Source organism: Nanorana parkeri, unplaced genomic scaffold, assembly GCF_000935625.1.
Source record: "Nanorana parkeri isolate BGI_ZX_2015 unplaced genomic scaffold, ASM93562v1 scaffold807, whole genome shotgun sequence".
In the NCBI taxonomy this organism is placed as follows: Eukaryota; Metazoa; Chordata; class Amphibia; order Anura; family Dicroglossidae; genus Nanorana; species Nanorana parkeri.
In genome coordinates this window covers 328,919-355,657 of record NW_017307075.1, presented here as the reverse complement: position 1 = coordinate 355,657, position 26,739 = coordinate 328,919, and the positions used below count along the sequence as shown (strand labels likewise).

At 41.3% G+C, this 26,739-nt stretch overlaps 1 protein-coding gene across 1 annotated transcript in view; it reads left to right on the top strand.

Annotated features, from left to right (window-relative positions):
- FBXW4 (F-box and WD repeat domain containing 4) overlaps positions 1-26,739 on the top strand; it is a 153,463-nt gene that overhangs the window by 19,829 nt on the left and 106,895 nt on the right. The window contains exons 2-3 of the mRNA XM_018565029.1: positions 11,477-11,572; positions 25,613-25,798. Coding sequence (XP_018420531.1) covers positions 11,477-11,572; positions 25,613-25,798 — 282 coding nt within the window. The remainder of the gene's footprint in view (positions 1-11,476; positions 11,573-25,612; positions 25,799-26,739) is intronic.

Sequence of the window (26,739 nt, the reverse complement as noted above, 5' to 3'; positions counted from 1 at the left end):
TATATATTTTCACACCAGTGGGAAACGCTTTATGTTGAATGCTTTGAAGTTCTGTTCTATGAATGCATTCCTATTTAGTAGGACAAAAGAGCCACTAGCAAAAAACTGAGAACTTTTACCAGACTTGTTTATTTTTTTCACATTCAACATAAAAAAATCCCATTTAGTCATACATGAGAAAATCTGATTGTTTATCAATAAATGAGCCCTGGGTGAGCTTCTTTTCTCCTGATATGTACTTCTATCTTTATTTACATATTGGGTGATCGCCTGTGTCTGCTTATGAGGTGGTATTCAGAAATGCCATACATACCGTTGTTTGTGTTCCATCCACTGGGACTACTGAAAAACAATGAAATGGTGTACTAACATCTGACTTTAAAGTACCCATAGGTTTGTGATTATGCTCTCCCAACCCAGGCATATTTGGCCTGATGAGAGGATAATTTTTTCATGGTTTTTCACAAAAGGGTGAAGAGTTTGGAGAAGGCAGAAGTGACCAATCTAGGCCAAAATAACTGATTTAGAAAAATTCTCCAATTCAGCTCACTTTCCAGTTCAGCTATTTTGTCCTAGATTGTTAACTTCTCCTGCCTTCTCCAAACTCTTCACCCTTTTGTGAATAACCCTGTCTGTCTGCTGCTAGGGACAGAGACCCCCAATCAGTCATTTTAGGGAACTATCTTTTTTTCAACCTGAATGTTTTGTTTCCTGCTAGATATAGCCAATGTAGGGGTTGTCTGACTGCAGTCACTCCTCCATAGGTATCAATTTCTATGTTTGGATGATATCTTGATTGTTAGGATGGTGTGGTATCTAAGGCAAACTTCACAGTGCCGGGTTTAAACTGTTTGAGGTAGGAGCACAAGAATCTCGTACAGCCACATGTGCATTGAAGTAATATTAATGTCAAAATGTTTTTAATCTATTTCAAATGCTAATTATGTTACTTAAAGGAGAACTATGGGGTAGGTGTTTTTCCCCATAGTCCTCCTAAGGGGCATGGGATGACAAACTAACATCCTCCCATGACCCAAAGCTCAGTATATCCCGAGCTACAGCTCACGGTTTACTGAGACCGCCGCAGCCGGGACGGATCCCGACATTACTGTTGAGATCCACCCAGCTGCGTGATTGACAGCTGGCTCTGCCCCGTCCATTCTGCCAGTCAGCGCTAGAGGATCGGAGAGGGGAGGAGGGGAAATCCCTACAGGGAGCCGTGAGTGACAGTCACGGGTCTCTGCAGGGACATGATCGAGAAGTGAGCGAGTGACGGTATGCGTTCGCTCACTTCCCGATCTATTGAGCCGACGTGACAGTTTCATTGTCACAGGTCGGCTCGAACCATGAGGTTGAGTGAAAATCACTCGCCTCATAGTTCTCCTTTTAAATGGATGCTGCTTCTTGATGATTAAAAGTTTGTTTCCTGCAGAATCTGCTGGTCTCCTGAGCACTGGCCCTGATAATCCTGTTGTTGGGTGGCTCCTTTCCCTTGTAGGGTCTTATGGAGCCACCCTTGTGTGCTAGTAAGCCGTGTGTCTCTCCACAAACACACAGGCACAGTGGATAAGCTGCTCCCCTCCTCTCTGCTTCCCAGCCCTCCCTTCTCCAAGCTAGTAGAGGGATGGTGTTAGGGGCAGCTCTGTCTCTTCATTTTGTACTCAACAGAAGGTTCAGGGAAGAGGAGCTGAAAGAGTTGGAGCTAGCAATTTGAAAACATGATGACTGAGGTATTTAGGCGAAAATGTAAGGAAATACTTTGCTGGGCAATGTATATTGGTTTGATGTGGATTCATTACTAAAAAAAATGAGAGTTTAATACTACTTTAAAAGAGAACTATGGGGTAAGTGTTTTTCCCCATATTTCTCTTTAGGGTCACGGGAGGACATATACTAACCTCCTCTCGTGAACCAAAGCTCAGTATATCGCAGGCTATTGCCCGCGATATACTGAGAGCGCCGCAGCCGGGACAGATCCTAACAGTACTGTCGAGATCCACAAGTTGCGTGAGTGACAGCGGGCTCTGCCTATCTAGAGGCAGAGCCAGCTGTGCCTGCCCCCTCCCCATCCGTTCCTCCAGTCAGCGCTGGAGAATCAGAGAGGGGAGGGGGGGAATCCCTGCAGGGAGCCGCCGTGACTGATGGTCACTGATCACTGCAGGGAGACAATCGGGAAGTGAGTGAGCGACGGTATGTGTTTGCTCGCTACCCAATCGATAGAGCCGACCTGTGACAGCTTCTTTGTCACAGGTCGGCTCTAACTATGAGGATGAGTGGAAATCACTAACCTCATAGTTCTTCTTTAAGCGTCACCTTTTATATGGAACATGTTAAGTATGGACCCTTTTTAATTAGTCATTGCATACCAAGCAATACCTGGTATAGGTCACATTATCTCCAGAAACTGTTTTCTTTTATTTGTCTGCTAATGTTGTTTTCTAAACCACTAAAACTACTTTGTACCAGTGCTTTAAAGTTGTGATATTGAAGTATCAGAGCCCCAGAGTTAGCCATTGAAAAGCACCACAATGCAGAGCAATACAAAAACAGTGATCTGATCAAGCTTTGGGATCCATTTTAACTGTCAGCAATTGAACCAGTTCAGATAGATTTCAGTGTACACCAAAGTTGGAGTAAATGCAAGCGCTTGTGTATTTATTTATTTATTAGAGGTATTATTGCTTTGAATGCCATTTATATAGCAGTGTCATACACGCACGCACATACTAGGGCCAATTTAGACAGGAGACAATTTACCTACCAACGTGTCTTTGGAGTTGGGGAGGAAATGCACACAAGCACAGGGAGAACATGCAAACTCCATACTTGTTGGAATTCAAAATGGGGACCCCAGTGCTGCAAGGCAGAAGTGCTAACCATTGAGCCAGTGTGCTGCCTGTAAACAGAGTTGCAGCAGAAGATTTTGGGTTCCAGTGGTTGGTCAGCGCACATAATATCTATGAATAGGGGTTGACACTCTGTTTCACGATGTTCTCAAGGACTAAGGCAGTTGGGTCTAGTCTTTATGAATAGTGTGGCCCACCTTGACTGATGTTTTCTAGCCTGCACTAAAAAATAACTGTGGAAACATATCATACAGTTAACCACAGGCTTTTTTTTCCTGCAGGTTTACCACTTTAACAATGTGTGGTTCATAACACCAAAACATGAAAAATAAAAGATTTGACCTACATGACTGCTTTGCCAGATAATAGAAAATAGTAATATGTATGGTTTTTCTTGTATGCAGTATTGGTGACTAGTGAAATCTTCCAGCTCAGGTGCAACAGTTCAGTATTAATGGCAGCATATGGTGTTCATCAAAGTTTAAAACAAATCACTTTAAAATTGATACAGGTAGAATTTTCTTTCTTTTGATTGTTATATATTTTTTTTCCCTGCAAAGTTATTTCACTTTGGTCATGATCAACAGATGCCATAGCAATTCTCAGCAAGTCCAAGCAGATTATTAAAGAATTACCTAATTGTGTTTCTGTTGGAGGGCTCTACAGCAGATTGCAGCAGGGTAACTTTATTAGGCAGCGCATGCTAGATGAATGGATATGTTGGCCTGTTATTTCGCAAGCCACAAAACTTTATTTTTCTCCTGAGAGTATGTTGCCTGTGACGGACTTGGCTGATAATCCCCCTAGAGACTCATTCACTAAACAACACCAGCGGTCTAGTGCATGTTATTACCATTCAGTTGATAATGCAGTGCTTGGAAGATGTATTAAAGGTAAACCGACCCTAGTTCTATTCTCTGTTTTAATGTATTGCAAAGTGTAAGAGATGTATAGTTTGCATTTCGCTTGTACGAAAGTGTTACGGGCTATGCACAAAAAAAGCTGACCATTCACAAGCAAAGATTGCTAAGCAGTACAGGCAAAATCATTCAACAACCTCAATATTTACACACAATGCTAAGCCATAACATTATGACCACTTACAATGGCACCTGAAAGTGGGTGGGATATATTAGGCAGAGACAGTTTGTCTTTGAGGTTAATGTGTTGTAAGCCGTGCCGAGCTACTGTAGCTCAAAGTGATGAAAAAGTTAATGGTGGTTCCGATAGAAAGTTGTCAGTGCATTGCAGTTGTTTGCAGGGTGCCCATGCTGACCGGTGTCCACTGCCAAAAGCGCAGACAGTGGACACGGGGGCATCAGAACTGGACCATGAAGCAATGGCAGGAGGTGGCCTGCACTGATGAATCATGTTTTCTTTTACATCATGCGGATGGCCCTGTGCGTGTGTCTCTTACCTGTAGAAGAGATGGCACCAGAATGCACTATGGGAAGAAGGCAATCTGGCGCACGCTGTGTGATGCTTTGGGCAATGTTCTTCTGGGAAACTTTGGGTTCTGCCATTTGTGCGGATGTCACATTGACATGCACCACCTATCTTAACATTGTTACTAATCAAGTACACCCCCTCATGGAAACGGCTTTCCCTAAAAGCAGTGGCCTCTTTCAGCAGTATAATGCACCATGCAACATTGCAAAAATGGTTCAAGAATGGTTTGATGAACACAACAACGAGTTTGAGGTGTTGACTTGTCCTCCAAATTATCCGGATCTCATTCCAATCGAGCATCTGTGGGATGTGCTGGAAAAACAAGTCCAATCAATGGAGGCCCCACCTTGCAGCTTACAGGACTTAAAGGATCTACTACTAACAGCTTAGTGCCAGATACCACAGCATACCTTCAGAGGCCTAGTGTAGTCCATGACTCGACGGGTCAGGGCTGTTTTGGCAGCAAAAGTCAGACTCAATATTAGGTGGGTGGTCATAATGTTATGGCTGATTTGTGTGTGTGTATATATATATATATATATATATATATATAGTGGGCAGGTGACACAGGAAACCGCAAAACTTAAAAATAGGAATTTGGAGTGTCACTTACCTGGCTTTACAGTCCGTCATGCACAGGATTAGCTGAACAGAATTGTAAATCCTTTTCCATATAAAAGAGTAAAAAAGGTCACAAATATGCTTGTGGTTTAACACTTTGACAGTTTTGAGGAATTTTGGAGCTCATTTGTTCTATATTGCAGTCCTTTAGCAAGAAAAGACCTTGTTCACACAGTAAGAAGCCCTGGGCCTGATGGGGACAGAACCATGCAACATTCAGGGCAGTACACAGTATATGCTTTACTGAGTGCTTGTGCATAGAGAGCCATTTAGCGTGGTATACCTCCAAAGTATATAGGTATGCATCATTATGTATTAGGTGTGCTGGGTGCCCCCCATTAATGCCTCTGTCAACATAGTATAAGAGTTTTGCATGAGATTCCAGTCACTGAGACACTCCAGCAGTTGCTGCCTCTGAAACTGTGAGCCTTCATTACAATCCCTTCCTGCAGCTGGAACCTTGATCTCGCAAGGGATATTGCATTTCTTCATCTACAGCGGCCAAGTTGCACAGGAAATCCTAAATTTGAAGACTTCCCTCACCTCTTGTTTAGTTCAATATTTTTTTTAATATAGGGAAGTTGCCTACCTAGGGAGAATAATATACCACTTGTTGTCTAGCTATCAGAACAAAACAAAAACACAAGCATAAACTCTCTTTAGCAGCTTTAACTAGTGACAATGTATTTGCTTTTTAGCTTTAAGTAACCAATTAATGACTAGAAGGCATAACTCTTGTCATGAGCACGTTGTCCCAGACTGCATAATCTGTACTAGATTGTTTTTTTGTAAGTGGAAGAATTGAGATATATATATATATATATATATAATTATGCCAGAAGTAATTAGGTCTTAAAGTGACTCTGTTGCAAAAAAGCCACCCTGTAAAACAGAATAAAAGTTAAGATACTTAAGAGTCCTATGTGCTGGTGACTCCAGTCTTTGCTCTTTTGTAATGCTAGACCAAAGTATAATCGGCACTATATCAGTAACTTTAATGTGTGTGCTTGTTCTGGGTCAGTAACCCATAATAAATTGGAGATACAGACAGGCAACTATCATTTTAGGAAGTAGGTCATCAATGGCAGCCTTCCTATTTCCCTTTTGGTACAGGTTTCCGTTTAAATAAGCTTGCCATGTAAAAAAAAATCGCCAACTTTTTCCCAAGCCTTCCTATTGGTTGGTGAGGTGATGGACATCTTCATAGGCCATTAGAGAGGTGCAGAGGGCAGGAGGGACAAAGCTTTCCTAGAAAGTACATTTTGACATAAATGAAGAATATCAGCAGATGTGATTGGCCCCTCTAGGTGCTTGCATTTAACCTATACTGCCAGTGTAGACTACATGCAATAAAGACAGGTTTACTTTGAGAACATATACTAGCAGGCCCACCTACTTGGAGGTCAGTTTTAGTTTGGTCTTCAACTTGTATTGCTAGACATCCAGGATGTCCGAACGGTAATGAAAGCAGAGTCTAAATTAACTAATAACAAAAAGCACAACCCTCCCCTCCCCCACCACACATAACATACACGTGCACAATATTGTGGTGTACGCCATGCATATGCGATGCGTTGTTAGAACGTATCGCAGTGCTTGACTTTTTTCTCTTTTTAAAATAACATTAATTTAACTGTGTGGCAGCGCATGGCAAAGCGTTGTGATGCATTGCCGCGCGTTGTGATACTCTGTGTTGCGATTAAATGTATGTGTGTAGCCTATTATCACAACACACCACCAACCAACACAGCGCACAAACGATTTTTAACATATGTCGCTTATTTACAGTTTTGCTTTCCTTCATTTTGTTTACTGTTTCGGAAAAAGGCGCAATTTAGAATTTACAAATATTTGATATTTATTTAGTCAATAAAGTTTAATCTCTTAAATTTAGTGGGAAAAGTATTTTTTGTTTGCACTGATACTGATTTTAGTGTGCTTTTATCAATTGAATTGTGTGTTTTTATCGGTTTAATATTGACTTGACAAACATTTGCGCAATTATCGCAGGACCTACAAAATAGTAGCACCAGCTTTTTATTCTCCCGGGCCTGCGCTTTCAGAAAATATATGATTTGGGGGGTCTTTTACAAATGCTAGCAACGCACCTGTAGAAAATCAAAACAATGGGAAAAATTGCAAAAATGGTGTGGCTAACTGAGGTTAACAGCGTTCCGGAGGGCTTGGCAGCGAAAGGGTTAATTTGCTTGAAATTTCAATCATTCATAAATATTCTGTTGCAATAGATTTTTATTAAGTAATGTATCACATTCATAGAGTTCAGTCACATGACTGGGCTCTCTTCCGATCATGCAGTGCTCTGTGCAGTGTTTTGCATAGAACGCTCCATTGGACACCTCTGGTTCCGCTTCATGCCTTTGTGTTGGCCGAGCCTAGTGACCGCCACTACGCTGGTGACACCCATCAAAAGTTGTCGCTGGCCCAAAACAAGAATGCAGAAGAGAAAATATTAGTCCGAAATCCTTATCTGCATACTTGCTTTGAGTCATTGGGGTTGATTTACTAACCTTATAAACACACCACGAACATGTATACACCTCTGCAGTGTGTTCCCTCCTAGCATGATCTATGGGTGGAATCTAAACACCTTTGTAATGTGTACACACCCAGCAGGTGTGCTGTGCAAAGCCCTGAAGGAATTCCAAGGTGATGTTGGGTAAATTAGCTCTATGTTGTGTTGCTTGCGTTGATGAATGCAGGAATGTAAATGCATGAGCTAACCATTTTTGTCTAAACTGTGAAGCAGCATTATATATGCATCATGTGCATGATTTTTCCATATATGGCATTAGTGGAAATATGCTTTTAGAGACTTTTTGGTTGATAAATACGTTTTGCTGTGTGAAAATCACACACACCTGGTGTGTGTGTGTGTGTTTAGGTTAGTAAATCACCCCCATTGACTCAAAGTATTAAAGCCAGGGGATCAGCGTAACAGCCTGTCAATTAGCATTTGCAGAATAAACTCGGCAAAGGCAGCCTCCATATTTCTCTGAGGAAAGGACCCCTTTACGTACCTACCCTTCCCACTCACTTCCTGATATTTCACTTTTGGAAGGGTACATAAGAAAGATTGCAGTAGGAAAACTAACACTTTGTCGGAAAACAACTGTTTCACAATCCATGTACTGTAAGTTTTAGGGCCGGTGCACACCTAGGTGACACCTCACCGCACGGCAATCGTGCACGAATCCGTGCAGATTGCCACACGGTTAGGAATCGCCTCGGTGTGCACCGATCGCACTGTGGGTGCCGTTATTTTCTAATGGCACCCCAGTCGCGCTGGGCGGTTTGGACGGTTTCCTGCCGCGATTCCACCCGTGTTTCCAAGCACGATTGCGGCTAAAACAGCCATGCGTCGTGTATCGCAAAAAAAGGTACATGTACCTTTCTTCTGCGATTGCCGTGCGGATGTCACCCCATTGAAACCAATGTGGTCGCGGCCTGCATTGTGCAGGATCGCGCAATCCCGGATCGCGTAGAACTGCATCGGGCCTTACATAGGATGAATCTCTTATGGCCAGCGTCCTGAGCAAGAGAATGGGCAATAATTGCTCTCCTCCTGTATAACCAAAATAAGTTCAGTCTGGGTTTGTGTCATTCGGATATTTCTATAAAGAAGGAAAATAAGCATAAATGTTCCAGTGCTCCATGCTTGGGTTACGAAGGAGAGATTAGCATGATGTGTGGTCTGTCTCTGTGCTATGGCATGTTCTGTTTGGGTAACCAATTTGCATGAATGCTGGAAGCAGTTTTTTTCCCCAATTACTTCTTCAGCCTGCGATTGTTACTTTCTGATACATTTTGGCATTGATATGCCATTGGGGACATTACGCTCCATTGACTTAGTTTTTTTTCCACTGTGTTTCCAGAGTACTAGCCATAAAGTTCAGCACAAGTGCAGTTATTGATATATAGGTGGGGGAACATATTGCACATATATTGTATTTAATGTCACAAGGGAACTGAACTATTCTTTGGGACAACATGTCTGCCTGTTTCTGCTGGGAACAAGCACAATTATTACTTTTTTTTTTCTTCTTTTTAATTTCTGGAATCCTTTCTCAGTAGAGCAGTTGCAAGACCTCTAAATTATTCTCTGGTCTAGCTTTGCTGATCATAGGCCAACTGCCGACGAAGATTTAAATGATCGAAAAGCTCGCTTTTTTGTTTTGTTTAAAACAGGTCAGATGCCCAGGAATGCAGTCAAATTATAATGGTCTCCAAGTGCCGGAAGATGTAAAAGGGAGAGAGAGAGGAGAGAAAAATGCACCCTGAGCTTTGAAAGAGGGCTGGGAAAATGGAGATTTAGGCAGGCCCTGAGGCCAGGTTAGAGATTCCTACATGTATTAACAGCTAGGTGTGATGTTTATATACACGAGACTAATCGTTTCTTGCGTGGCCTCTCCTTTTAAAACAATAACTAATGGCTGGGAGCCAGTCTTACCCAAGGATCTACCATTTTTCCACACATCAGATTCTTCATATTGTAGTCATTTGCTGGAATGATTACTGGTTCTTTGAATTATTTGTGTTTTGGATCTAGAAGTGGCTGGGTTATTACTTGGTTGTAATATTAATTTATCCTTCTCAAATGTATAAATAAGGGCTCATTGAACCACACACTTGCTACTGTTGGATGAAAAAGAATGTAAGAAAACCCTTTTAGTGATGAAAAAAATGTTAAAGCACAGTGCAGTGCACCTGTGTCTGAAAGTAAAGGTTGTTAGACCTTCACTCGCAGGGCCCTCTCTACTGTCCCCACTGACATAAACATGTATGCTCAGCGGAGCTGCTCTGCTGAGGTTTCAGAATAAGGTAGGTCATATCCTACTTGCACAGTTTACACCTTCCCCAATGTCTTCAGTCAGCTTTACAATTTGCAGCCTATGATTTTTTTGTAGCCTGTGATTTTTATTTGTGGTCTTTATTAGAATTGCACACATTTGCTTGGTAAGTCTAAAGAGTTATTAAACCCTCACTTTTTTTGCATATCTCTACTGCTAGCGAGCAGTAGAGATATATGCAGTAACTTAAAAAAAAACAAAAAACCCTTTGAAACAGGTTTAAACTCACCATGTGACACAAGGTAAGTCTATGAAGCAGCGTGCACCTGCACAGACTCCGTGAGACATCAGAGGAGGACAGAGGAGTTGGCGCTGGATCGGAGCCCCGCACCAGCGCTGGATCGGAGACCCGCACCAGCGCTGGATCGGAGACCCGCACCAGCGCTGGATCGGAGACCCGCACCAGCGCTGGATCGGAGACCCGCACCAGCGCAGGAGGGACAGCTGAAAAGGGCAGTAAAGAAGCAGAAAAAAAAACAGAATTCAAGTCATATGCCTGTGTGCCTAGCCCCTATAAGAAATAACACTGTAGGTTCTTATTATCCAGGGAGTAGCCGATTGATCTTGGGAATGAGCAAGGAATAATTTTTCTGTTGCAGCTAATTGAAACATGGTTCATATTAGTTTTTAGCCTTCCTCTAGATCAGTGGTGGGGAACCTCCGGCCCTCTAGCTGTGTGAAACTACAAATCCCATGATGCATATGTCTCTGGGATTCATGCCTGTGGCTGTGAGAATCTTGCAATACCTCATGGGATTTGTAGATTTACCACAGCTAGATCAACTGTGAGTTTAAGGTTCTGTGGATGCAGGTTTTAAATTTTATTTATTTACTTCTTAGGTGAACTTTGCGGGTATTTTCTTTCCCTCCAACCTGCTCAACTATGCAAGTATAATGAATTTCTAAAAGCGCAATCGCTATTTTTTTGGGGATGTTCATGCACAATATTGTACAGTCAGTCACTGATTTTTAGGCATTATGTTATTATTTAGCAATCACAAAGTAACTCTTTAGCCACTGATCTTTGGAAGCCACATGGTTTTTGTTTTCACTATCATAATAGCCAATAGTTGCTTAGTTAACTTTGATCTTTACTTGAGCATGGGTTTAGGTAGCGTTGTAGTCCAGTGTTCTAGTACAGATGGTGCAAACCTTTAGTTACCCATGCATGTAAGAAATACCATGATGTTGGCAAAATCATGTAACCCGTTAAATGCATGGGGTCTACAATATTACCAAAGATAACCTCAAAACAATGGCAGTGCATAAAATAATGAAGCTTGCAGGTTGTATATTTGTAGTCCAATCTGCCATTGGTTGACCAAACTATTTTTCAATTACTCCGGTTTTCTCATTGGCCTTTCTCTCACTGATTGACTTCTGTATGAGTGGGTATTGGTGCAAGAATACTACTTATAACTTTTGATATGCATGCAGTAATTAAACCGATGATCTCATACTGTTTGACAGGATAAAGTGTAATGGTATTCACCATGTCATAAACCAGAGCAATCATACTTTCTCTGACCTGACTGCTAAAATTCATTATTGCTTCTTCCACATTATCTTTGCATTGTTGAATAAGCTATATTCCACTTTCAGACATGTTTGAAATATTCTTTTCTTATTGAGATATGTATCAAACTGAATATTTTAGCCTAAATTATAAGGATTAATACATTTTTTTTTCAGGATTTCCGAAATCCCTGTGAAGGAAAGAGTACGTATTTCTCAAAACTGGAAATATGGACGTTGCCAGCGCCATACGATACTTAAATGGAAACGAAAGCAAGTGTTTTTTACTTTATTTTTTTTTTTAACATTGGGGGCCTTATTCAAAAAAACCTTCTTATGTGTTGCAACCCACAGCAACCAGTCATTTTAAGCATGTATATCTTTATTGAATTTCGTAGAATACATATCAACTGGTGGTAGACGAATTATATACAATGGTATACAGTCATGCAGCCAGCCGGCTACATTTCGTAGGCAACTTATGCATTTTCGTCATTAAAACAAATATCGTGATTTTATATCCTCGACAGCCTTTTACTAGAAATAACAATAATGTCATGAAAGTAATATGAGGTAAGAAGTAAGAACACCCCCAGATTGTTTTCAGTATATGTTAGGATGATGTCTAGGGGTACACGTAAGGATGTAATAGAGGAGATGAAAAGGAGAGGGAAGGGGGAAAAGAGTAAGTTATAGATACACTAAATCATGGGTACGATTGAAACGTGTATGGTTGAAGCATGTATGATTGAAATGCAATGCAATGAGTATCTGCTAGCAGATGGGAGTTCACCTGGGTGTGGGCGTGAAAGGAAGGAAGGGCAATGAAGTTCGATGAGATGGAACATATACACCTATGTAGCCGTAAACACCTTCATATGTTATTAGAGAGACATAACTATGCGTATTTAAACATACAAGTCATAAAACATCAAATTCGCCTAAGGACAGATTTAGCCAGGAGATACCAAGAGGAGTATTGAAATAGGGACATCACATCTTGCAATCTTGATGTTTAGCCATTTTGTGCAACAAGAACTTAGTCCAGGTCTTAAAGAATTTATCTGTAAAATGTAGGTTGGGTTTAGTGTCAAGTTTATGGATGAGCTTGAGGTGGTGTAGAGTATTCCGAACATCTGCTAAAGTGGGTGGAGTAGTAAGAAGCTAAGCTCTAAGGATGGTTTCTGATTGGCTGTTGTCGCTTAGTAATTGCAATAAAAGATAAAAAATAATTATTGAGTTTGATTCTGTTGTGCATGTTTGGAAAATTACCAATATTATAAGTGATGTTCATCTTTTATATTTGTTATGTTGTATAAAAGAATCAGAATCAAGGGCCAACTCTAGCAAAAACCTTTCATTTTGTTTTTGATAGAGTGGAGAAGGGTAAGAGGCTCTTGCAGGTTTTTATTACTGGTTTTGTTTCTGGAGGGCCAACTTACTCCCTTTTCCTGTCAAGATAAGGAGTCATCCCAAAAGCAACACAGACAAAAACACATTTCTTTCTCATTCATTAAGGGATACAGGATTTAGTTATTCAGTGACAACTGGGTTATACTGCTGCCTTTAGAAGGAACTGGACACTGGCAAACAAAAAGGTAATTGTCCAGCCTGGTACAACCCCACTCCCATCATGCTTTAGTTTTTTCCTAGTGTCCTAGGAGGGTGGACATTTTTTTTGTCTATTGAACAAATTATCTAACTATTTTTACTTGTCATTTTCTCTTTTTTTTTTTCTTCAATCAAGGCTTCATCTACATGCTGCTGAGCTGGGCTCTGTTAATTTTGACAGCAAATTTCGATTTAGTTTTAGTCTTTTGACTAGAATACCATTTCGTTTTCATCATATTTTAGTCATAGGAATTGTTTTAATTTTAGCCTAGTTTTAGTCGACTAAATATCATAAGATTTTAGTCGATTAAAGCTACAGTAGACTTAGTCTACTGAAATCTAGTGAGTTTATTTAAAGAGCAATTTAAGAATTTCTCTAGAATTTCCAATCTCATTATACATTATCATTATATTATTGCATTGCACTTGGTGATGTAAGGCTTGGATGCAGCTGCTCGGCCATGGAAACCCATTCCATGAAGCTCTCTACGCACTGTTGTTGTGCCAATCTGAAGGCCACATGAAGTTTGGAGGTTTGTAGCTATTGACTCTGCAGACAGTTGGCGACTTCTGTGCACTGTGCGCTTCAGCATGCACTGACCCTGCACTGTCATTTTACGTGGCCTACCACTTTGTGGCTGAGTTGCTGTTGTTCCCAGTTGCTTCCACTTTGTTATAATACGACTGGTGACCGTGGAATATTTAGTAGCAAGGCAATTTCACGGATGGACTTATTACACAGGTGGCAACCTATCGCGGTACCACGCTTGAATTCACTGAGCTCCTGAGAGCGACCCATTCGTTCACAAATGTTTCTAGAAGCAGTCTGCATGCCTAGGTGCTTGATTTTATACACCTGTGGCCATGGAGGTGATTGGAACACCTGAATCCAATGATTTGGAGGAGTGTCCCAATACTTTTGGCAATATAGTGTATATGTATAGGGTGGTGACAGGGTCACTTTAAAGGGCTTTACTGCTTTAATATAGAAATTAATTCAAGGTAACATCTGTCCATGTAACACCCATCTGCATGGCAAATAGAAATATGACATAGCCTATATGTAACTGTGAGAATTATTACCAGATTTTTTGTAAGGTATGTTAGAAGTGATAAAGTGAGACAGTTATGGCTTAGCTATTAATTTTCTCTCAGCAAATATTTGCTCACTCCTTTGATATACAGCTAAATTATACCATTTATATGATCCGACCTCCACTGAAAATAACAGAGGCTTTTGTACTTTACCCCTTTAAAGTACTTACAGGTGCTGGGGAGGTAGTGCCTTCATTAGGATGTGTAATATCATCTGGGAAATAAAGAAAACACTAAAGTATAAGGCGGCACTTATTACAAGCTATTCTTTCATTTATTAGTCTTAAGATATATGAGGCAGTCTTAAGATATATGATCCAATTAAGAGCACTGAAAAGAGGGTTCAGAGAGCAGGCCTCTTTGTAGCTGCCATTCTACTGCACACTCGCTAAGATAAATAGATCAGAGCAGGATCTCCTGTCCCATAAAACATCTTCTGCTACTGCCACTGATGCTTCATAATCATCTGTTTGTGATGACAGAGTTTGCTGGGAAATGACTCTACTGTCATTGAGAATCATTACGCCTTGCTTTGACTGTATGAATACTTGCAGGATGAGCAATACCTTACTTCTGCCATGCTGGGGACATAACAATAACTTTCCTGCTCTAAAGCAGAAATGTTTTATTGAATCATCTTTAAGAAAAGAAACTTCTATGTGGAATTGTTATGAACACCTAAAATGATGACACGTAATTCCAAACAAGAGTTTAAAGGAGAACTATGAGGTGAGTGCTTTCCACTCATCCTCATAGTTAGAGCTGACCTGTGACAAAGAAGCTGTCACAGGTCGGCTCTATTGATCGGGAAGTGAGCAAACACATACCGTCGCTCGCTCACTTTCTGATCATCTCCCTGCAGAGAGCGGTGACTAACAGTCACCGCTCTCCGCAGGGATTCCCCCCTCCCCTCTCCGATCCTACAGCGCTGAGTGGAGGAACGGACGGGGAGGGGGCTGGCACAGCTTGTTCTGCCTCTAGATGGGCAGAGCCAGCTGTCACTCACGCAGCTGGGTGGATCTCGACACTATTGTCGGGATTCTTTCCGGCTGCGGAGCTCTCAGTATATCGCGGGCAATAGCCTGCGATATACTGAGCTTTGGTTCACGAGAGGAGGTTAGTATATGTCCTCCCGTGACCCTAAAGAGAACTATGGGGAAAAACACTTACCCCGTAGTTCTTTTTTAAATAAGATGAAGTAAAACAACTGATACTCATTGCTTATTTGTAGCCCTGTTTTGGGCATTTGTATCTAAAGCTTGAGGTCCCTGTGAAATGAGACGATTGTTGCACAAACCAAATGATTTTGACTACATCCGGCAATAGTTGCTCCAATATATGGTCAAAAGTTTTGTAGAGCCCATCCTTCACATTTACTGTATGACCAAAAATATGTGCGTACCCCCTCCAAATGATTACATTCAGTTGTTTCCATTGAAGGGTTGGGTTAATGCTACAGCATACAAAGGCATTTTAGACAATTGTTTCAACCTTCTAATTCCAACCTTGTGACAATAGTTTGAGGAAGGTTCTGCTTGGTTCTTGCATGACTGTTCCCCTGCAAAAAGCCAGTCCTGAGATGGCTATGGAGCAATCCTTTTCGCCTGTACCCCTGAAATATATTCATTGGCTCCCAATACATCAGCTTCATGCTCAACTCGCTCATTCCCTTGTCGCCCAACCCCAAAGGCGGAGAGGGGAGACACCTTAATTTGGCTTTCAAGGTTGCTACCGGTATTAGATCACCCTGACTTTATTCCTGGTAGAGGTGATAGATATTTTTAGAAACTTTGCGAGGCAGGGAAGTGCAGGCTAAACGCTTTTATGGTGGGTGATCGTGTTCTTTCTGGAGAAGAAATTAGCACCCTGATTGACCCCTCCTTTTTGAATCTTTGAAGGTCCCAGCAAATAAGCCATTTCATTTCTAGCCTTGGTCTGTTTTGAGTCCCTAAGCGGTGGGCAGTCTCTGAACCATAGCTCTGCTCTATTTGTTCTTTCTGCTGGGGGTTTTTTTTCTCCCTTATTGTTTCTTACCTTTCCTTAATTTTGTTCTTATTTAGAGAAGTTAAAATCCACATGATTAGCAGAAACTGCTGAAATTACACTGTTGACTTACCGGCTCAAGCCCGGTTTTCCTTTGTAATATTTTACGAGTATGAAACTTAAATGCAGGTTTTCTCATTTTCTCATGATAAAGTTTCTACATTTTGTTATGGAAATGTTTTTTTAATTCTTCTGTTACTTGTGTCCATAAATAAAGAATAAAAAAAAAGCCAGGCCTGGCATCAACCAAACTAAATTCCTTTGGGATAACTTGAACACCTATTACAAGCTAGGTCTTGCTCTGTTGACTGAATGGTCACAGATTACTACAGACTTTTTTCAAAATCTTATGAAAAGCCTTCCCAGAAGAGTGGAGGCTGTTATAGCTGCAAAGAGGAAGGGGGTGCAACTCCATATTAATGCCAATGGTTTGAGAACAGGATGTTCAACAGGCTCATATAAGTGTAATGGTCCACAATATTTTGTCCATATAGTGTATGTATGAATTGGCAGACAGCTGATTATATGGGTAACTTTTAGTTGGTTGAGGTTGGGTCATTTTATTTGGTTATTCACTATTGTTTTCCCAAAATATGACCGGTACATTTTCTGTGAATAGCATAAAGTGGAATGATATAAACACTAAAGTGACACTAAACTCAGGAGTTAAATCCTAAAAATGTATTCAAGTAATTTAACTAATAAAGACTACAAATAAGGCTGGACCTTATTTGTGTATCACTTGGCTGTAGATCCTCAAATTATCTCTGAATTGGTGCTGACACTGTCCTTCCTTATGGTCCCCATTCCCATGGTCCCTGTGTGTGGTGTAATGTAGCGGTGGCTACAGTACAACGCACACATGGGAAGAACAGTGTCGGCACAAATTCAGAGATGATTTGAGCATCTACAGCCGAGTGATACACAAATAAGGTACAATTCTGTTAATAGTTAGGGTACATTAATGTGCTAGGGTACCACTGACATGGAGAGATGCTCTGAATTATGCACAGCTCCCCTTTTGGCGGTCCTATAGTGTTGTAGTTTAACCACATTTAGCATATTCATGTGCTTTCCTCGTCCATCCCTTATGTCACAGTGGGTGCATCAATTGGTCTAACTGCAATATACATCTGGGAAATTGTGAGAAATGCATTTCCTGCCAGTGGGAGATGAGTATGACTGTTCACACACATGTACCTCACTTTTAAGAAGCTGCCATAGATTTATGTTTCTGAAGATGCTCATAGATGGGATAGTATGACATAAAAACAGCTAGAGTAAAAGTAAAATAATCAATCGCCAACCAGGTAAGAAATGCCTCAGAATAGACAATGCAAGCTTCCACTTAGATCTTTTTGAAGGTGCATGCACCAAGGCTGCCATCCCTATCCTTGCTTTATGATTTTGTGAATCACTGACATGGAACAATCATGTAAATATCATGTGTCTAACATCTCATATGCACATACTTCCCAGGTTGGTAACTCACCAAATTGTGTAGAAAGAAGAAGGATGAATAGCCTAGTGGTATGCACCTTAAAAAATTCAACTCTATTCTTCTAGACAGGTTCATATTTTAAGCTATACCACTGTAAACCAATCGTCTGTTATACAAATAAAAAATAACTGTTATAAAGTAATGGAGACTAGCATAATTCTAACCTTCCTTTTGATAGATGATCTGTGTATTCATTATGGACCTGCTCATGTCAGGATGGAATCTTCCTGTGCTTAAAGCATATCTAAACCCAAAACCAAAAATCTCTTTAACCGTCCCTAGATGTGGTAGCTGCATTTTGTTTTTCCAGACTATTTTTTGTGTGATTTTTATCTGGTGATCCAGCAACTAACACACCCTTCCTTTCCCTTCTTCTACACCTATTTCTTCATTAACTATGGAGGGAGCCATGGTTGTCACACAGCTGGACTTCATACATGTCTGTCTTTGTCCATCTCTATTACATGAAAGATGTTTTTGCTTTTCAGTTCATAGGAAGTAAGAAGGACACTGCATTTCTGGCAAGATCAACAGGTCGTTTTGTATTTGCTGAAAATGTTTTTAGCCAGAAAAATGAAAACAAATGCAGCCACCGCATCTAAGAACTGTTAAACTGCAACATACTCCCCGGACGTGAACCCAGAGATAACACCACCAGAGTGTTGAACTTAATTCACCATGCCCGCTCCACTCCGTCGCCCCTGATGCTCTTGTCCACTGACGCAGAAAAGGCGTTTGACAGAGTGGAGTGGCGCTTCCTCCAGACTACCCTCCGCCACATTGGTTTGGGTCCTGGCATGATGCGATGGATCTCTACACTTTACTCTGCCCCGTCGGCGGCAGTCCGGGTGAATGGAGCCCGCTCGGACTTTTTCTCCATCTCCAATGGTACAAGGCAGGGATGCCCCCTCTCTCCGCTCATCTTCATCCTCACCTTGGAGCCCTTCTTATGTCGGATCCGTGCTCTCCCCAACTTCCGGGGTCTGGTGAAACGCTCGGGTGAACATAGAGTTGCCGCCTTCGCAGACGACTTGATCTTTTTTATCTCTGACCCTTGCTCATCCCTCCCGACTCTTTTGCGGGAGTTGGACCGTTATGCCTCCTTCTCAAATTTTAAGATAAATTTCTCTAAATCATCGGCCCTAAACATTTCCCTTCCTCGAGTGGACTTAGAGCTCTTGCAGTCATCCTTTCCGTTTACTTGGGCGACAGATGCCCTACCCTACCTAGGCACCAATATCGCGGCGGACCCAACAAGGCTGTACGAGCTCAATTTTGCACCCCTACTTCAGAAGACCAAGCAAGACCTGTTGTCTTGGCACCTCCTATTGCTCTCTTGGTTTGGCCGCTGTAACGCCGTCAAAATGACGACTCTACCAAGAATCCTCTACCTGTTTCAGGCCCTCCCAATCCGCATCCCACCGCTTTTCTTTCGTCGAATGCGCCAGATGCTCACGGCTTTTCTATGGTCCCACGCGCCCCCCAGAATCCGCTATAGCACGGTAACCCTTCCCAAAAACAGAGGTGGAATTGGCCTTCCGGATTTGGCCAAATACCATAAGGCGACCCATCTTGCCCGAGTATGGGATTGGTGCTGCCACCGGAAAACCAAGCAGTGGGTAAGCATGGAGGAGGAAGACACCAATTCGGCCTTGGCTGGACTTCCCTGGCTATCTTCACCCATGCCGTCCTCTACTCGCTTGCACCCCACTATCGCACCCACACTCTTGATAGCCAGAGCAATATTTCGTTCCACCGACATATCTCCTTTCCCCTCGCCGCTGATCCCAGTGCTGGGCGACCCAGACTTTCCTCCTGGTGCTGAGAACCCTCGCCTGCGTCGCCTTCGGGAGGCCAATAAGTTTAGGCTGTGCGACCTACATCTTGCCGGCCGGTGGCTATCAGTGGGAGAACTTAGAGACTTGACAGACCCCCCTCTTGATCTATGGGGTGCTACTCAACTGCGACACTTCCTACTCTCTATACCCCGACACCAGCAGATAACCAGGTTGATGACCCCCTTCGAACGGGTTTGTAAAGATGAGATGCCCACCCGCCATGCCATATCCCTTCTGTACTCCTCACTGATCTCCCCTCCCCCAGACTCATACCCGGAATTTGTGGCCAAATGGGAGAGAGACTTGAACATCACCTTCACATCGGCCCAAAAAGACCGCATACTGCATTTGGCCCACCACACTTCTATGGCTTCCAAGACACAAGAACTGGGATACAAAATAGTCTCCCGGTGGTACAGAGTTCCCACAATCCTTCATGCCATATATCCCCAGGTCCCATCCACATGCTGGAGATGCCAGAGTGCTCCGGGCACGATGCTACACATATTTTGGTCCTGCCCTCAGCTGACCTCGTTCTGGGGGGGGGTGATTGCCACCATGAAGGACCTGGTAATGGTGGACTTGGCGGACAACCCTGCTGCCTGCTTGCTACATCTGACCCATATGTCCACTGGGAAGTACAAGCGGTCCTTGTCTCGACATCTCCTGAATGCGGCCCGCTCCTGTATACCTCTGTTGTGGAAGCAGTCTTGCTGCCCAACCCTCAAGATGTGGTTCTCCAAGATTGATGAGATGTATCTCATGGAAGACCTGACTTCTTCGATACGGAACACTGAGGAACTCTTCAGATCCACCTGGAGGCCCTGGACCGCATTTCAGGGTTCAGATGCCTACCAACAAGTTATGACCTTAGTACCCCCCAGAACCCAAATGGGGACGCCGACCCCACACGTTTGACGCGCTATTCTGCTCCACCCGGCCTATCTGAACTCCCACCCCTGCTGCTCTTCTTCTAATCTACTTCTATTCCCATGCTCCCTCCTTTACCATCCCCCCTCCCCCCTCCTGTTCCTTTAGATACTGAGCACGGCAGGCCTCTTGTTCACATGAAACCACATATGCGATACAACTGACACATACAAGAGATGGAGTGCTCTAGCCTTGAGTCTTGCTCTCTTGCTATACACCATACCAAGCTCACGTTACACATGGCGCATGCTTTTAAATGTCATATAGATTGCAGTAGATACACCAGAGGTGCCTATGGTAGATATGTGTTGGACGTACTATTGGAACTGAGCAGCTCTGCTATGTGATGTCATGATAACCTCACTGTGACCGACGTTCACCCTATACCTCTCAAGTCTGCAGATAATGTAATCGCGCTCCTGGGGCTATGCCTCTATATACCCTTGTACCTTGTACCCTGTTTTTCTTTCTGCAATAAAGCTGATTTTTGATTTTTTTTAAAAACTGCAACATACTAATTTTTTTTTAGGTTTAGGTCTGCTTTAAGTTTTTTGAGCACTAAAAATCCCAAGTTGCCCATCCCTGGCTGGTTGGCAGGACAGTAGTTGCATTTCGTGTCTGAATTATATTTCTGTGTTTGTTAAACATGAGCCATTTGCCATTCTCCATACATTTGTGTACTCAATCTGCTTTATTTTTCTATCTTTCTTAATCATTTGTTCTGTTGTACCTGGAAGCATAAATTTAGTATCTTGAAAGTTTAAAGAAGCAATAAACTGCATCTTAAGTAGGAGGATTTACTGATTGGTAATTTTTTATTAATTTAAAAAAATTGAGCAATACACAAATCAGAGAATTTGTTTCTTGAATTCCTGTTCAAATCCGATACACACATTATAAATTAAACATATAATCAGTCAATACATTTCACATCACAGTTCACCTCTTAATAAAAGACCTACACTCATCTCTCCTTCCACCCATAATCTACATACTCCTCTCCTAACAAATACAAGAAAAATTAAAATATTATTTCTATTGTATCTACCGTAGTAATATTTTCCTTCTTCCTGCCCTAAAACCTTCCTCTTCCTCTCCTCATCTGGCCCTGGATAGTTTCTATTTCTATCTGTCTACATCCTCTAAGAATATATCCAGGTCTGATGGTATATAGTTTTAAATCCAAGGTTGCCTAACCTTCTTAAATATGAAGATTGTATCTTCTAATATCGCTGTTGTTTTCTCGATTATTAATTACCAAGGTATTCTTTTCTTAACCTGTTGAATCACTGGGATATTCGACTTCCATGCCCTTGCCAATGTTTGTTTAGCTGCTGTAAAAATATAGGTTACCAATCTAAATTGATCTCTTGTGCATCCTTCTAGCCTTAAATTTAACAAGGGTTCCCATGGATCTATCCTTAACCCCCTTCCCAATACTCTATCAATTAATTGATAGACTTCTGACCCAAAACTATACATTTTAGGGCAATTCCACCATATGTGGGCCAACAAGCCTTGTTCCCCACATCCCCAAAAACAAAGCGAAGAAGAATTCTTTGAGAATTTAGCCAGATTAGTAGGGACCATATACCACCTGAGCAAAAGCTTATAGTTAGCCTTTACCGTCGAAGAGTTTTTTGAACAGTGGGCTACTGTACCCTAAATCTGGTGCCATTCTCTCTCCTGCAGCTGACTTTTTATAGCTCTCTCTCCAGGCTATCACATACTTCTAGCAAGATTAACAGGTCTTTTTTTACTTGCTGAACATTTTTTTAGCTTGAAAAATTAAAACAAATGCAGCCACCACATCTAAGGACTGTTAAGCTGCAACATACTTATTTTTTTTTTAGGTTTAGGTCTGCTTTAAGTTTATTGAGGGCTAAAAGTCCCAAGATTCCCATCCCTAGCTGGCTGGCAGGATAGTTATTACATTTCATGTGAGCCAGAATGTTTGGTGTCTGAATTATATTTCTGTGTTTGTTAAACATGAGTCAGTTGCCGTTCTCCATAAATTTGTGTACTCAATCTGCTTTATTTTGCTATCTTTCTTAATCGCCTTTTCTGTTGTACCTGGAAGCATAAATTAGTATCTTGGACGTTTAGAGAAGCAATAAACTGCATCTTAAGTAAGAGGATTAAACCATCTCTGTGGTTTGTGGTATTTTTTCACCTGTGTTCAGTTACCCCACTCATTGTCCTGCGCGATAGAAATAGGATTTGTGGTTTCACAAATCTTGGGATGTAAGACTCATTTCAAGCCAGCAGTCAGCCTGGTTGAAATCTGAGGTGCTGACATACAAAGCAACAGTTCTAGTCTGTTTGCACACATTTGTTTCATCCATTTGTTTAAGCTTTAAGGGCCTAGTGACACAGTATGTGCATTGGTACGTTGCAGTGCTATTTTTTATAAATGGCGCTCCAACTCATCACAATGCACCTGCACTGCAACACACCGCAGTGCACTACATCTGCACTGTGTTGAGTTGCAGAAAATGCAGCAAGCCCTATTTAAAAAACAAAAAAAACAAAAAACTTGTTGGTGGTCAGTGGGTTTATCCAAAGAAAACGGGCTAGCTCTGTGAGCCAAGGCGAGTTCACTTAGATGAGCTTCTGGGTTGTGTGGTTACCTCTATAAGCTTCTGGGTTGTGTGGTTATCTCTGAGCTTCTGGGTTGTGTGACTACCTCTATAAGCGTTTGGGTTGTGTGATTGCCTCTGTGAGCTTCTGGGTTGTATGGTTATCTCTATGGACTTCTGGTCTGCGTGGTTGCTTCTTAGAGCTTATGGGTTGTGTGGTTGCCTCTGTGACATTGCTTTTATTATTTAGATGTGTTGGAGAACTGCTAAAAAAGCTTGTCATTTTTACATAGAATCCAGGAAAGTTGGTTTAGTATTTGTTGGGAGTCTACAATTTCTGGTACCAATTAGGATTTCACAGTCATAATAAACAAATGCAGACAAACACACCTCTAAATTCCGATGTGACTTTAAAAAATATTTTAACAGTAAAGAGAGGGCATTTGTCACTTCAGATATCTTATGTAAAACAAATTCTTTGTCTTACATGTGGTTTTTTTCATTTGCTGGTTGGTTATATTTTTTCCCATACAGTTGCTGCTTCATTGTATCAAAATAGGTTGTTGGAATAGAAATAAAAAATTCATGAAGTATTTAAAATTCTGAGGCTAAGACTTTAAGTTTGCATATTCTCCCTGTGGTTGAGTGGGTTTCCTCCAGGTACTGCAGTTTCCTCCCACACCCCAAACACATGCTGGTAGGTTAATTGTCTCCTTTCTAATATTGGCCTCGTACATGTTTGTGCAATAGAGACCTTAGATTGTAAGCTCCTTGAGGGCAGGGACTGATGTGACTGTGCTCTATGTAAAACTCTGTGTAAATTGTCGTCACTATATAAATACCTGTAATAAATAAATAATTAGAGCTTGGCAGTACAGAAATATGAGTAATGTCATTGCTGGCTGTGCTTTGGGGCCATCGTGGCTTTGCAAACTAGTGGGGGTCACTGACCTGGAACTAGTATGCAGGATGAAGGCCCAGACATTTCCAGCTTCACTGTCCACATACTTGTTACTGTTCAATTAAGTCAGGATTAAAGCCTCAGAAAAAAATCAGTGATTGAAACACCCGTATTTCTATTTTTACAAGTTTTTCCTTTTTAACACCTTCTACCTTCACATATCACCCATCGAAACCAAAAGATTTCAGAATTGTAGAGTGGCCAGAAAGGCATAGCAGAGTGGATTGTCATGAAAAGTAAATAAAAGGATTATTATAATTGAGGGAATATAGAGCATACAGCAAATAAATTACAGAATTAGTCAAAAAATGATATAAATGTGGCATTTAAAGTGTAAGTATAGTGCATTTTCAGTGATCACATATTTTGATTGATTATAGCAGTGTTTATCTCAAAGCATAACTCCAGGCACATATAAAAAACAAACATGAATGTATCTCTTTGATTCAAGGAGAACTATGAGTTGACGGGGGAAGGGGCGGGTACAGCTGGCTCTGTCTCTAGATACAGCTGGCTCTGTCTCTGTCATTAACGCAGCTGGGTGGATCTCGACAGCATTGTCGGGATCCGTCCCAGCTGCGGCGGTCTCGGTATACCGTGAGCTGTAGCTCGTGATATGCTGAGTTTTGGGTCACGGGAGGAGGCTAGTATATGTCGCCCCGTGACCCTTAAGAGAACTATGGGGAAAAACACTTACCCCATAGCTCTCTTTTAAATCATCATAAAACTTTTTTTTTTAAATGTAAGCAGTGTGAATACCTGAACGTGACCACTCTACAGCTGAGCTTAGACTGAGAAAGGTAGAAGGAGCAAAAGGCAGTTGTGCTGCACTGCTCATATGCTAACAAATTACACGCTGAAGAGAGCAGTGACCGAGCGATGAGCTCATCAATGCAGCCTTATTCATAACCCCAGCTGCTGAGATAAGAGATCGGTCATACAGGTTGTGCATTTCTCTCAAGAAATCATCTGAATCTCAGATTACAATGTTAGAAAGAGTAGTGTAACACAACCATTGTGTAGCTATGTAAAGGGGGAAGAAGAGCCATGGTGGGTAATGAACAAATTTGACTTTCCCAATTACATATTGTAATATGACATATAGAATAATGACAAACATAGAAATAAGGTTTTATTTTGTCTTCATAAGTCATTGATAAGATTATTTGTTTGAAGTGAATGTATTTTAAACATTTCTAAAAATGAATTGAAAAGACTACATTTTCTTTAAAGGAGTCACACAGGATTTCACATGGGAGTGAAGCCGCATGGCGTGGCATTTTGCTTTGTTGTAATAATGGCGAATAGGATCAAGTCTTCTAGACTCCACAGATAGAAGGGGAATGACTGTGCAAGTGGAAAAAATTATTGTTGAAATCTATTAAGATCATTTTATGAAAAATAAAAGCCCACAATTGTGAACAGCTTTGTATAAAGAAATATACCATTAATTGTTAGACATGCCAATTAAATCATCCACAGGATAACAAGTAAAATGCAATTTGCTTGCCCTATCAAGCCGTTCCAAGTATACTTTACATTCCTCCTGTACAGAAGTGACCACACCCTTCCTATTCTAATTAGATCAAAAAACAGCTTTATCCAAAATCTCCCAAGCCTCAATGATGTAATGCATGCTTGTCTTGGAACCAATATTTTCCTGTTGTCTTTCTTTTATGACTTTAACATTGTTTTGCTTTTACTCATTCTTCTTGGCATTTAATTAAAGCTCCTTTTTTTTTTTTTTTCTTCCAGCTTAATGCCCTGGTTGCAAGTAGATGGCGACTTGTTATATCTTACTCAGGCTGAAGAAATCAGAGCTTACCAGCTGCGTCACGATGGCAGTGGACTTCACAGACGACCCTACGCTGTGTTTCTGGGTCATCAGGATGATGTGTGTCGCTTTGTAGTCACCAATTCTCACATAATCAGTGGAGGAGGGTAGGTTGATTCTAGTACGTGAGACATAAAGGGATGCACAGAAATATTTTCCCCTCTGTGAGTTTCTCAGTTTGTAGACCCAGTAAAGGGTATAACATAAATTATATTGCACAGCCTAGTTTGGATACATCTAGGGGTACACTATGCACAAAGTTGCCATTAGCCTGTGTGTCTCCTCATAATTCACCAAGCTTTATTATGCATGTTCCAGTTTTCTTCCATAAAAGAAAACCGCCTCACCCCCAGCTTAATACAGATCACATTTGCGTAATCCATAATTGTCGTTCAGGTAGCTGGCACAAGGAAACCTAAGGCAAGATAGACTGAAATATAAACATAGCCAAGCCATGTTTTTGGATGCCTGTGTCAGTGCGCAAAATAACCATTAAAAAAAAAGACATTGCCCCATTATAATAAAATGTTAATGGTAAGATTATACCTTGACAATATGAGGCACAGATGTGTTGAATTTGGCCACAGGGTGATTTTCAGAACTTGCACACACATAGCCTGCCATACCTCATCATGTATCACTTCCGTCCCTTTTAGATTGTAAGCCCTCACGGGCAGCACACTCCTTACCATCTTGTCTTGAATTGTATTGTAATTGTAATTTCTTACTTATATTGTAAAGTGCTGCCCAAACTGTTGGCGTTCTATAAATTCTGATACCACTTTTTTAAGGCCGAGTACGAGTACCGATACTTTTTTTCAAGTACTCGCCGATACCAATTACCGATACTTTTTCTTAAAGGGACAGGTCACATTTTTTCTAAAGCAATACAAAATCATGATTTTAGGTCAGTTTCTTAATATTATGAAGAACATGAACACTCTGTAGTGTGGCACAGCTATATCCAATTCTGCATACCTGGCTTTATATTATAAGAACTTTATAATATAAAGCCAGGTATGCAGAATTGGATACAGCCTAGTCATCC